This window comes from Sceloporus occidentalis, unplaced genomic scaffold (genome assembly GCF_023333645.1).
Source record: "Sceloporus occidentalis isolate IW3139 unplaced genomic scaffold, rSceOcc1.0.p SCAF_30, whole genome shotgun sequence".
Lineage (NCBI taxonomy): Eukaryota > Metazoa > Chordata > Lepidosauria > Squamata > Phrynosomatidae > Sceloporus > Sceloporus occidentalis.
This window is the reverse complement of record NW_028317010.1, coordinates 3,300,467-3,314,549: the sequence shown is the minus strand read 5'-3', so window position 1 is coordinate 3,314,549 and position 14,083 is coordinate 3,300,467. Positions and strand designations below refer to the sequence as shown.

General features: G+C 37.7%; 1 protein-coding gene across 1 annotated transcript in view; it reads right to left on the bottom strand.

Moving 5' to 3' along the window:
• Positions 1-13,802, bottom strand: part of LOC149298910 (sorbin and SH3 domain-containing protein 1-like) — a 57,850-nt gene extending 44,048 nt beyond the window's left edge. Inside the window, exons 1-8 of the mRNA XM_089486768.1 lie at positions 13,754-13,802; positions 13,043-13,138; positions 8,928-9,041; positions 7,385-7,497; positions 4,891-5,670; positions 4,198-4,488; positions 2,736-2,874; positions 1,549-1,578 (exon numbers count right to left, since the gene is read on the bottom strand). Coding sequence (XP_089342894.1) covers positions 1,549-1,578; positions 2,736-2,874; positions 4,198-4,488; positions 4,891-5,670; positions 7,385-7,497; positions 8,928-9,041; positions 13,043-13,138; positions 13,754-13,802 — 1,612 coding nt within the window. The remainder of the gene's footprint in view (positions 1-1,548; positions 1,579-2,735; positions 2,875-4,197; positions 4,489-4,890; positions 5,671-7,384; positions 7,498-8,927; positions 9,042-13,042; positions 13,139-13,753) is intronic.
• Between the last annotated feature and the right edge of the window lie 281 nt (positions 13,803-14,083).

Here is a 14,083-nt window from a genome sequence, read left to right as displayed (position 1 = left end):
AAGTTCCCAATGTATGCGATTGCTCAAGGAAAATATTATCCGAGAGGTTTGAGAATCAAGAGACATGGGCCCATGTGACATGGGCCAAGTTGATCATTTAAAACGTAATTATCCATGGACTATTTCTAGGCCAGCTGGACCCTTAGTGAATAGCCTCTAGATTGAAGCAAATTCACCACTGGTTGGAAAAACTAGGGGATTTTTGCAACATACAGAAATATATATACATATATATATATATATAGTTAAAACAAAATTCCAAACAATTATTCCCTCTTAGATAATAAACATTATGGTATGGTTTCACTTTTTCTCAGAAACTGTGGGTTCATTTTAGCCAACATCAAACTTATTGCACTGTCCTGTGTCAGTTTACAATGTTGCTATTTTTGAAGATCCTAGATTGTGCATAATTGTTACTAAATGCAGAAAATGTGTTTTGTGTATTTGCCCAGTGTTATTCTTGGTGGTTATATGATACCTAAGATCATTATTATGGTCTCTTGTTTATCAAAAGTACTTAAAGGGACATTCAGGTCATTATATGGTGTTGCCTGTCTTTTTAGACACATGGGGGGTATTCTGCTGAATCCCCCATATGCATTTGCCCCTTTCCACCCCTCCAGTTTAAATCCTGTTCAGGAGAAGACCCCATCTCATACCTCACCCTTTGGAGAGGCACAGCAATAGAATGGTGGGTGAGGGGGTTTGGCAGCTCGGTTTCATAGGATGGTGACACTGGTGACATAGATGCTCCCAAGAGTTTTAATATTGCTGTTAATTAGCATGATTTTAACCACATCTCTCCCCAGATTCCACTCTTTTAATATTATTTGATAGAAATACGTTTTCTACTTCATTTAAAATACTCGCTGGACACAATGCTCTATCAGAGCTACAATTAGATTTGTAGATTTGTGCTAGTCATCTGTTCACTTTATTCTACTAATGACTAAACATTAGTCATATAGTCCAGAACATCCCAGTCAGATGTGTCATTAGGACACAACACGGAAAAAGACAAATTGGCAGATGACTCTGTATTTTATATTCAGTTACACATAATGGTTTGTGCTTTTTCTGGTAAGTCTCGCTAGACCGTGTGACAGTCTAGTGCCAACGCTAAAATGCTACCATTTTTTTCAGGGTAAACAGCAATACACAGCCACTAGGTGGAGACACACTACAGTACAAAACATAGCAAATACCTACAATATTTTGTGTACCTTTAAAGAAAAGCCTGTGCCACTAAAAATAGTAATTTCCCCAAAAATACACAGAAGACTAAGGCACAGTCTTTGAAGAGCTGTGCGATGTCTCTTTTCCAACTCCTAATCCATGGATAGAATGTCCCTAAGCGTTGACCTAACAAGGGGGCATCAATAAGCTCTAACGTCAAGGTGATTAATTGAGCACAAAATCAGGTTAAAACAATCAGTGAATATGTGCACGGTTAATATTTTCAAACATCCCAGGTAAAGGGGTACGTTTCAAGCAATTTCCATGTGAATAATCAGATAATAAGTGTGATAGGTGTTAATATCATACCTGGCAAACTACTAAGTCGTTTTTGCTGTTCTGTGACAAAAAAAAAAATGCAAAGAGATGCGTGAGACAAGTGGAGCGTGCAGATTAACCATGCATTCCATACATGATCAAGATTTCAGAAAAATGTGACGTTACATGTGAATAATATAGCAAGCATTGCAAGGATGCGATTGGCTAATGAGCACTATAGAGGGAAGCCTAAGAACCAACACAGAAGGAGTGCTGTACTTAGCCCATCGCAACATAAACCAACGGATTTGGAAGTCCAATTCATACAGAAACAGTAGTAACTGTCAGCACTACCTGTAAGACCTGTCACCTTCAGACACAAGCTTGTTAATCATCAGAGTATTCTTTGAATGTACCTTTTAATCCCTAATTTATTCACATAGTATAATAGTTAAATTCTAACATTGTTATTATAACAATGTAGTAAGTTAAACCAGCTTTTGAAATATATATGTTTAATATATTTTATATATCTTTTTAAAAGTTTATATAAAAGAATGACGCAATTATAAAATTCTATACATGTTCTTCTTGGAGTCTTAGAATAACTTTATAAAATAGTTTGAGAAACTATAGAAGCTGCAAATTGGAAATCTTATGTATACCAAAAAGCAAAGCTGCATGAAAGTGACAGGTCCCACTAAAGTTTCTCCTATCTTCCCTTTAGCAATACCCTTGCCTGTTGCATTCTGAATTAAAGTTAGATTGTCTTTTTTTAAATGATGATGCTGTACACCACATATTGGATGAGTGGGGTTAAGGTGGCCCGATTCAGTGAGTAAAGCACAGCAGTCTTTAAATGCATCTTGGATCTATATACAACACAGAGAACATGCTTATCTTTTAGGTACAAAAAGATAATCCTTTGGGTACCATTTTACAGCGCTATGGAATTTGATGGCGCTATATAAAACAATAAACAATAATAATAAAACATTAAAACGTTGAGAAAATTAGAAAAATAAATTAAGATAAAAAAAACAAATTTTCCATTAAATGATTGCAAATAACCCATTAAGATACAGGTCGGTAAGGAAAGAAATAAGCACTCCCACATTTTAGTATCCCCATCAGTGATCTTGTCCTGAGCAAGAGAAAACATTACCGACACAAGATCATTCCTAATGGAAAACGTTCAAGAAATCATCACAAACAAACACAGAGCGGGTTAGCCTTACCTCTGTTGTGCTGCAAAAGTACAATAGTAGGATTTACATTGGTGGTGGAGGGGTACACAGAAGGCTTGCTTATTGGTGTAAGTGAGGATAGTTTATCGTTGCTTAAACCGGACAAATAAACTTCATCAGCCACAGGATCCTAAAAGCAGAAAATAGTGGGACCATGTTTATTAGACTGGCACGCCGGGCTGCAGAAACGTATTTAGCCCAAAACAGATGGTAGCGCTGGCATTAATTTACTCTGATGAAGACATTCTGTCATTCAACAACTCAGTCAACATTTGCACTTGGGGGATACACATTGCACTACTAGATAAAAATCAAACCTTGTTTGTGAAATCAGGTCCTCTTTAAGAGCACGGAGTTAGACATGCAAAACACATGCAGTATCAAATGAAACTAGATTACTTCACTTGGCATCAATGGAACAAGTAGAAAAATATTTTTTGCGTCATCACTCCAGATAGAGACGACAAGGCGGCTGCACAGTCATCTGAAACTATGTAAAGCAGGTGTGCTATCACACTGCACCCTGCATGAATTATACCATACAAACCATACCATATCATTCTCTAAAACAATAAAATTAGTGCTATCATATAGGTAGATTTAAGCAAAATGATCTAAGGAGCCTCTTACAGGGGGAAGGGGAGAAATCTATGGAATTTTGACACAGATTCCATGTAAATGTAATAATGTAAGATGTTTTTATTTAAAACCCATTTATGATAATATTGCCCTTCTTCATCTATGCATAATTATTACTTCTATCAAAGATGGGGCCCCAATTAGCCTTTATGCTTAGGGTACCCAAAAACTTAGAGCAGTCCCCGAAACCTAGACCTATTTGATCTTGATACAATACGAGGTGTCACAAGCTACTTTTTTGGAAAAAAAAGCTTCAATGGCCTTTAATATTACTTCAGATTAGGAAATCAACAAAATTACAAAATTTTTTGATTAGACTAATTTTAATGTTTCGAGTAAATTGATATGTTACATCAATCGTCAAGAAAACCTATTAATCTACAGCCAAAAAAGCTGCCTTTGAAGAAAACAGCTAGCCAAGCAAACCGCACAACATGGCACAAACATACATCAAATATGATGGTGGTGAAAAGGTCTACATTGGTTGAGTATTCCTTGTGTACAGTTGCCCTTAAAGACCAGTTATACATGTAAAACACACAATACAAATACAAAAATTTACTTTCCGTTACTAAACTAAGTCCATCAAATAATTGACTAGTTTCAATTACAGAATGCATGCAATAAAGCAAAGGTAGAAGTCATGCTTTCTGGCACAGGGCAAGAGTTGTCCTCTTGGTATTTAGTAGGCTAGTAAGGATGCCCTACTTTGTGAGTAAATGCTGAGGAAATGGTGAGGGTATCAACAGCTTACTGTGTGTGAGTAGACTCCACTGAGTTCATGATCCAAGACTCGGTTTGAACCCTCCCTTACTGGAGGAGCCAGTGAAGGTGGTGGAGAACATGGTGGCTGACTGTTTGAAACAGAAAAATTAGGAGGGCTTGGGATATGGTTTGATCCCTTTTGCAGATGAGGGGGGATAAAATCATCAATTGTAGGCAAAGCCAAGGGAGAGGTGACAAGTTCTGGGGATGCCGAGAGTTTGCCAGCAGGTACAAGAGGTGGCGGTGGAGTGCTTGAAGTGCCTTCTTGCTCTCGTTCAGCTTTAACCTGGATGAGTGGTACTACTATAACCTCAGGCTGAGCTGTGACTGAAGTGCCATCCTGTGGGAAATAAGGTGTTGTTACGCAGAATGGAAATTACTACACCAACAGTGGAGCTGTGAGGTGACATGCATCGACATGTCTAATAAAAACCATGCTGAATTTACTTCTATTGAACCTGCACAAACAGTTTATCAAGGTAGTCCTAATCTTCATGATGTTCCTGGTACTTACTTCTCTAAAAACACAGCTTTCACTGAAAAGAAGTGACTTTGCAACAATGAAAAAGGAAAGCTATCAATTTCAAGAGAAGTTGAATGCATTTATTAGAAACTTAGCAAAGAGGCGTCAACAGTTCCAAAAAAGCTTATCAGTTTACATGAGAAAGGTAACAGTCATACAGAAAGAGTTAGTTATGTGACTTCAGGAAATGAAAAATAAAATAAAAATGAAGACATGTACCATGCGTCGGTATCCCTGAGGCTTTAAAGGATGATTTTGCTTTGTTGTAAAATAAGGCTCCTTTGCAGTCATGTTCACACCACAAGCTGGATGCTGTGTATCTGGCTCTACGCGTTTTCCCATATCTTGATGAAGAGGACATTGACTCCGGAGAGTATCTATTTCACCATAGCTAATGGAATCTTTACTTGGGACAGTGTCAAAGAATGGCCTGGGAGGGACAGGAGGTGGGGATTTTCCGGTGTCTATTATCGAAGAAACAATGTTTGTGGCTGGTGATTTAGTTACATCAGCTTCCAATTCAGCGCCCTCTTTTCTATCATGTGCAATGCTGGTGGGATTTTCATACGCAGCTGAGCCAGTGCTGTTAGATAAACAAGCTACATATAGGCTGCTGACCTTTTTGTCAGCCTTAGTCTCATGACTGGAACTCATTCCAGCAACACTTTTATCCAAACCGCTAGACTCACTCAGGGGGTGTTGTGGTGACGTGTTTGATAACAAGAAGCTACTACTGACATGCTCTGGTACAACGTGGACAGAAGAAGCTGGGATGTTTGTGTGATCACGTGATTCTTCTTGGTTTCCAGAAGGGATAGAAAGTGAAGAGTGATAGTTAGCACTAGGTGCTGTTGGAGGTACATACGGTTTAGGAGCACTCAAGTAAATGCAATCGAGTATTGGTACTGGTTTAAGATAGGATAGTTTAGTGATAGTATGTGGTCGCCATGCAAAGCTCTCCTCTTTAGGAGGAGGAGGAATGGGGGGAGGAAGATCCCTCTACAATGATTAAAATAAGGAATACGAGAACAAAAAAGAAAAGAAAGAAACGGCAAATTAAATCAGCCATTACAACAAAGACATGTCAATGGAGTCTTACAGTGAAAACATTAGAACAACAATTGGATTTCCTTCTCATTATTTTTACTGTTGCTTTATATATTTTAGGAAATGACATTTCTTTTGAATTATAAATAGTTAATTTAAGCAGTCGACATACATTGTGCTTTCTTTGAACATTATGAATTACTTGTTATGTGCCATATTGAAAATGTAGTTTAAATAATATACTGATGGACTGAATATTTCCTAAATGAAATATAAAACTGTGTACAAAACAAATACTTGATAAGTCATATTCCTCAGTTTTAAATCCAAGGCCACTGACACCGAAATACTAGTGGACCCCAAAGGTTAAAGGTAATACTGGGGTTCAGCACTATGTTTTTTGTGGGGTCTGCTAGCCAGCTACATAGTACAGGAGCCATGTAGGGAGTCCTGTCCCTATCCCACCAATAACACGATCATATTATCTTTAAAATCATGAAACAGACAATTGCTTTCCTACAATAATAAAGGGAAAGCTATAATATGTATGCTTGGGGATACTGTGGATCTAAAACTTTTCCCTGCCATAATCTGGAATACATTATGTAAAGCTCACAAAGTATTCAGGGGATTAGTTTTGCCAATTCCTCAATAAAACATTGGCGCACCCCCATGTCCCCATTGAAGCTCTCGTGGATAATTAGTGAAGTCACAAAGGCACAGGATTGCAGTAACATAATCCCACAGTTTGCACATGAAGTACACGCAGCATGTTTTGCAATCCATTGATGATATGAAGGGCGGAGGTTGACTAAAACTCCTAAAGAATTGCTAAAACAATTACAAGATAGTAGCGAAGGTAAAATAATTATTCTTGTATTGTTTTCTATACCAAACAGCACTATATCATAAATTGCATACATAATCGTATACACTAATTTAAGGAGGGGCTTTGAGTGTAAAGTATTTTTGGTGGTTTTAAGAAGAAAGGAATGGAATAACAGACAAAATAACAAATAAATGAAATAATCACATAGAAATGGGACAATTTCTGAATCGCTTTAGTACATAACACCATACACACACACATGCAAGTCACACCATGATAAGTCATAGTAAATCAAAAGTAAGTAGATAAAGTTCCATATCAGATATTTGCTTAAAGCATCCAGACGAAATAATGTCATAGTCACTTGGTTGTAGTTATAATCTTCCAATGATTTTCAATCTATGTAACCAATGGAACAGCTGGCTTGCCCCTGTTCAGTTTTCCCATAGTTGCAGCTCTCCCATAGTCTTAGTAGCCTATCATGTTCAAATTTTGTAACTTTAATTAACATCCCAAAGACCATCCCAAAGACACTCTGCTTTATTATTTTATGTCCAGGGTGAGATTGAGTTCTGGGTAAGGGCCATTTAATATGTATGGTGATGCAGAATATCCCATACTACAGTTTGGCTAGAGCTTGGGATAATGGAGAAACACGCATAAAACCCTCAAATAACATTATCTGCGAAGCGCTATAGCCCTAAATACTAATCAGACCTAGACACTCAAAGTATTATAGTGGAAAGTTTTAGTAATTTATAAAAGTTTCAGAAAGGGCTAGTTAACCTACAAATTCCTAAACAGAGAATCGACAGAAAGATAGACATTGAACAGTACCTGTGACTTGCCATCAGAAGGGAGATGAGGTCTCACACTGCGAAATCCTTTGGCCGCTAGGGATGAGTGCTGAGAGTCCCCATTAGACTCAGCTACTGAAGGAGGGCGTTCATCTGTGCAGATTACGAAGATTGTTTTTAAGTAACGAAGCTACTTTACTACCTTGAAGCAAACAGATCCTTTTAAAATGCTCTTACCTTCAGACGGAGGTTCACCTTGTTTTATTTCAGAACACACATGGAAAAGAAGAGAAAGAAGCACAGGGTAAGCGTCCACTTTCTTCAGTACAAAACAAGTCCTCTTCGGAGGACTGAAACACTGTTACAACTTCAGACTCTGAATAGGATTGCTAATGCTAAGTGCCATAGTAACTGGCATTACATATCAAGTTCTCGCTGTTTTGACCTTTGTGGATACAAAGAATTCTTTCACAGAAATAAAGACAGAATTGTCAATTGACTCTAACAGTTTGCAAGGCAGCAAACACAATAAAGTGGTTGAAAGCTGTGAACATGATGTGAATCGGGCTCAGTGATCTCAATGCATATGGCATTTACGCTATGAGTTTTTCAACCGCTAATAAGCAGTGTTCCAAAAATGTTTGACATGACATTAATTATAAATTGCAAGAGAGTTGAGGTTGACAAGGTATTAAAGAGAATACAGCTGTAACATCCAGATCATGACAATGGTCAGAGTGGGGTTGGTAGGGATTTCATGTTATTTACACTTTAACATACATTAAAAATTAAAAACAACCAAATTTTAATATAGCTTGGATGTAATGTAAAGAGAAGTTGGTAGAGAAATGGAACAGTCTCTCAGCAGAAGTTGCGTAGGCTGAAATAGTGAGGGAGTATGCATGGAATGGGCATAAAGCTATCCTGACAATGGGACAGGACCAAGGACTGATTGGTGTTTAAATCCTTACATCAAGAAAAATGGGCAGACTAGATGGGTATAGTTAAATTCTATGTTATAACCAAGGGTTAGGTTTAAGTGTAGGTAGGTATGGGCTCTGTCCCTTAGTCCACTGTCATCTAGACCTTACAAATATCATTGTATGTGTTACAGGTAGTACTGTGTACATCATGAGAACACAATGTCCTTAAACAGCATATCCAACAACACCAGGCCTGGCCTATGGGCCATGTGATTGGTCTAGTCACAAGAGGGGAGCAGGATTTCGTAATTTTTCCATCCTAAAATGGAGAAGACTAAGACTTTGTATTGTATTATCTAACTTGGGAGGCTGCGGTTAAGCAAAACATTACAATCCCCTGACCAAGCATTTTGAGGGCCAACCCCAGTGAGCTTCAACAACAAGAAAGACCGAGCTGACCCTAGCTAATTTAAGGAAGTTTCTCATCTCATCGATTTATTATGCAGGGCAGCTCAGTACTTTTTTCCCCAAGAGAAGCTCATCAAGATTGACCTTCAACAAACAAAGCAAAGCCAGGTAATAGAAATGTTCAACCCTTCCGCAAACTGTTATTTATACAGACATTTTCTGTGTCACCACACATTGAGATTTATAACTTACTTGGTGACAGCTCAATATCCAGAGTTGATCGGCGTTTTACAACGTCCCCCTGTGCCTGAGATGACCTGAGGGTGACTGCTCCTTTCCCAGTGCAAATTTTAGCAGGATCAGCATCTAAAAACAGACAAAGGGATTGTAAGAAGAATGCATTTCACTGTTGTGTTCTGTGATTTCACACAAAGTATTAAATCTTGATGTCGTTTTGTTAATTTGTATCTAATATGCTTAACAAAATATATGTGGATGTTTCTTTGTCCCATGGTGATATGTCTGTAAATTCAAACTGAAATCCTAATCACCACCTTCCCATCCAGTCCTGATACTTCACCTCTCACTTTAAAATGTATATATATATACACACATATAGGTGCAACGTATTCGACAAGTATATTATAATATATCCACTCTGTCATGTGTCTTTATAAATCTACAAAAAAATAGGGTTAGCTTTGCAAGGGTTACAGGGTGACCCTGATCATTTCAACAGTATGGTCAAGATAACATTCTATAGTAAAACAGCAAAACGTAATAAAAAATTAAAAGCGCAGAGGGAAATTATCACATATATTATTATATGACTATATATTCCTAGCGTATATGCCCCAAACGTTTTACTTCCCTTCCTCTCTCCCTCTTTATTTTCTCATTTTTTCCATCTTTCTTCTGCCCCCTTTCATCTCTCTTTATCCCTGCTTCCACTCTTTCATCAGTTTCTTCCTTCCTCCATTACACCCTCACTTGTTTTCTTTCTAATCTCTCATTTTTCTTATCTCTCCTTTTCACTCCTCCCTCTTTCTTTTTGTACTTCTCACATCTATGTCTATTTCATTGACCCCCTCATACCACCGTATGCAAACATTATGCAACAGCATGTTTTCTTTTACTTATTTTTTTATGCTGCTCTATAAGAGAGCAGTGGACATTGTCTTGAGATCCCCTTGGTGGACTTTTATGACCCCATGGATCTTAATTAGCACAGAGAACCCCTGTGATTTAACTAGTGACATCACCAGTAAGGTTCCCCTGTACAGAGATCAGGGGAATCCTATGGGGAACCCTTTGATTGCTGTTTGCAGCCCCACGACACCTCTGTCATTGAGGCTGCAGCATACAGCATCGCATGCTTATAGAGCATGCATTGACTTTTAAATTGGCATTAAAATCCCCTCAGAGTGTTGTTACATTCATTCACAAATTGTGGCCCCAGTTGTCAAAGGGGGAGACAGGACTGTCAGTCTGATCCTCCGCTCACTGACAGGGATTTAGTCCTGCTAACAAGGGGCAAGAGGGAATGATGGTGGTCAGAGTGGAGGAATGCTGGTGGGATTAGGTAAGAACACAGGGGGCAGGGAGGGGCTGGGAACATCAGAGGGGGGCTGGAGGGGACAAGGAAAGGCTGCGGGGTACAAAGGGACAGGGAGGGAAACAGAGGACACTTGTCCTTGTTGGAACTTTAATGATGGGCAGGACAGGGCGACATTTGCACTTTGATTGGACCTCACTTTAAGCCCCGTCCAGCATGACCAACAATTCCCACAGTGACAAGGCTATTGTGTATAATACATTTTAGATAAATATTGCTAAATATTATCAACTGCAAAATATCCTGTATATAATTGAAATTGCGGTATATGTACTGTATCGTTCCTCCAGGTATATTCCTACAAATGACTTATAGTTTCCGAAATAAATTTGAAGAAAAAAAAAAAAAACGTTTTCTGCAATAAAAAAAAAACTGCTCACATTTAAAAATTATCTGGTCTGCATTTAAAAAATGTAATTTTCTCTTGAATATATTTACATTTTAATAATCTTGTTCACTTTGTATAATGATGAATTTTTTACATATATGGTATTATTGGCATGCTCTTTCATCCTTCAGAAGTAAATATTTATTATTTAGCCATGGGCATCTTGATTAAGTGAAAAAAGTGAAAAATTAAGTCAGTTCTTCTCCATTCCGATTATATGCTGCTTTAAAATCGAACTATGCAGACCTTTTTGCAGTGTATTTGGACAAGTGTTCCTTCAAAATAAAAACGCTGTTATCTGGACCTCAAACCAATATTTCCATAATAACAGGACCCCCAATAAGATATGTCACTGTCCAGATCATATTACAAGGAGCTTGGTGGTCAAAGCTCATAAACTGCGGGTGCCTATCTTTTTGCACTGTACTACATGGATCATTAGGAATGCATACCCTTTTGGTCTCCTAAAACATATATAGATTTTATTAGCCATGTCCAGAAGTTATCACCTTCTAACTGACTTACAATGGATCTTGTCAGTTTTGCAGTGATGTTTAGTGAGGTCATGGACTAACTTTATATATAGCGTTAATATAGAATATTTTGACAACTGCAGTACAAAAAGCATAGTGTATAAGGCAAACCATTCTCCTTTGGACATCATACTACAAATGTTTAGCTCCCATGTAGAAGAATAAAAGCAGCAGCCAGAGAAGGCTATGTTGGTTATCCTTACTTTCTCAAATTATTTTGGTTTGCAAGGTGATAATAATTTTAATGACCAGAGTTTCCAGTTTTGACAGATGTGTGTCTAATTAACCTATGTAACACTGCAACACAATGACTTAGAGCATTCAACATTGCACATAAATCAGTTACATTATACTAAATTTACAATCACTTGTCTTTAACATAACACTTGCCCGGTGATCTATGGTTTTTGTTGGCTACTTAATTGAAAATAACAGATCCACAAACAGTAAGAGAAGTAATACAACCGCAGAAAAAAAAAAAAACATACGTCTAATCCGACATCTCAATACACTGCTCCCAAAAAGAAAATCCTCAGGAGCGTTGGACAATAGGCATGAAATAAGACACCGACTTGTTTCTTTTCTCAAACAAAACTTATTATATACTAGGATGATGAACAAGAAATAAATAAGGTCATGCTGGGCATTGCATTGTGAGTAAAACATGTGCATGCTTCCCATGCTAAGCCTGCAACAATGAAATAATAAAGTGAACATAAGGTTTATATTAATTATATAATGTTTATATATATAAAAAAAGCAAATACATGTACGCACACACAAAGATCATCCTATTCAGATAGGAATCTACCAAGGACATTTGGTAAAATAACACCTTTTAAACATTATTTGCTATTAAAATATAAATATTGTGTATTTAATTTAATACACAAGTATTAAGTATTGCAGGATATTAAATGCGTAAGTAACACATTCAAATTATTAAGCATCTAGCTGCACCTTTTATTACCCCAATATGCTGTATGTAAATTCATTAACAATAGAGCTGGAAACACATAGAATGTTGGATTTGCAGCTGGACTGCTCCATGCACGGTAATGCTGGGAACAGCACGACATCTGGGACAGTGGTAGAACCATCCAATATGTTCTGCATCTGATGCGCAAATACTTATTTGGCCTGTCGACAAAGTTTTGACAGCCATAGTGATAACCCTGTTTCCTTATTCAGTATGATTAATATGATTGAGGGGACATTATAGCCTTCATTTGCAATTTAATGCTTATGATAGCCGTGTGTCCTCTGTGAATTACTATTCCCCTTGCAAACGCATGGAGGGAGTCAGCAGGATCCCTACATACATTTGCCCTCTATTTCCCCCTCTCAGTGCAAGTGCTTTCCTGCTTTCCGGTTTTGATAAATGGTAACAATTACTTTGGCTTCTAAACACAAACATAGTTAATGGCGTCAGCTTATGAAAAGAAACACACGGAATTTCCATGCGTGTCCTTGTGATTAGTTAACTTGTACGTGTTAAGATTTTATAACTTTGCAACATCATGCTAGTAAGTACAAAATACAGCGCAATGCATTTCAACTGCCAAATGAAAATTATAAAACAATTGCATTTTAATTTATGAAATGGGGTTACAGAAATACCAGCCAGATATGCAGCAGGCGCAACGTAAGCAGCTGTTCACAAACTTAAATAAGAATGCGATTTCATATGGCTTACTGCAGTGGCGCATAAGTAATCATTTACAAATATGAGAACACAAGCATTCAAACAAATAATTTGATGTGCTTAACATGTGAAAGAGCCAAGCAAAAATGGAGAAAACGCATTCCTTAATTTGGTTCCATAGGGTACCTGGAACTGGCACAAGATCAGGAAAACTGTTCACCGTCTTCACGGGAATAATTTGTACAGCAGAAACCGAGCGTACACTTAAAGTAGATTGGTTTGCTGTAAACAGAAAAGGATAGAAAGTGTATACAGAACACACACATTCCAAAATATACAGTCAAACACCTAACAGAATCGGAATACTTGACCGTGGAATGATGGGTTAGCAACCGATCTTGGTTGTGACACATTTAGTTAATGTTGAGTTTGATAGCATAAGCCGGCTGTACAATTATTATGACTGCCAAGTCTATAGCAAATGCATTTTTGCTCCGCTATATTCATTATATAGAAACAGAACTGGTTTATTCAATGAATAGTTTTAGTTTTCCCCAAACTATTCTCTGCTTGGTTGAACTAGTCCACATTGGAACTGGAGCTGCAAAGGATGAGATTTACCCCAAAAATGCGAAAGGAGTAAGGCTCAACTCCGCACAATCACCTCCAGAAAAAGCCCATCCAGTCTCACCCATTTCCTATAAAAATTATAATGTTCTCTATCCATTTCATCTATTTTCGACTGGCTAGAAACAGTTAATGAGTAAAACAAACCTTAATATTGTAATAGGCACCGTGGTAGACACAAGAACAAACATCATACAATTCCACATGTATGGCAGGAGAACTATATGCATCTCTTGGAATTTCTTACTCTGGACTTTTTATATGTTTTACCTTCTTCAAAGAACACGCGTAAATGGTATTGCGTGACAGGGAGCCTCATGCGTAGCACACCTATACTATATATTTTAAATGGTCCCAGCCTGTGCCAACCATGTGTAGAACTGCAGTTTTTAAGCGAGACCTGGAGAAAATTCGAACCTTTTTAATACCATCTCCCTCCTTTATGTCAGCCAGATGTCTCAGGTTAGAGGGAATATGAGGCAAAATGCTCACATATCACAGATCACATATTTTGGGATGAGCATTTTTAAATATTCAACATGATAGCCTTGCTGCTCAATATATATTGGCTTCAGTAAGGAGAATATACCGTATCGGCCC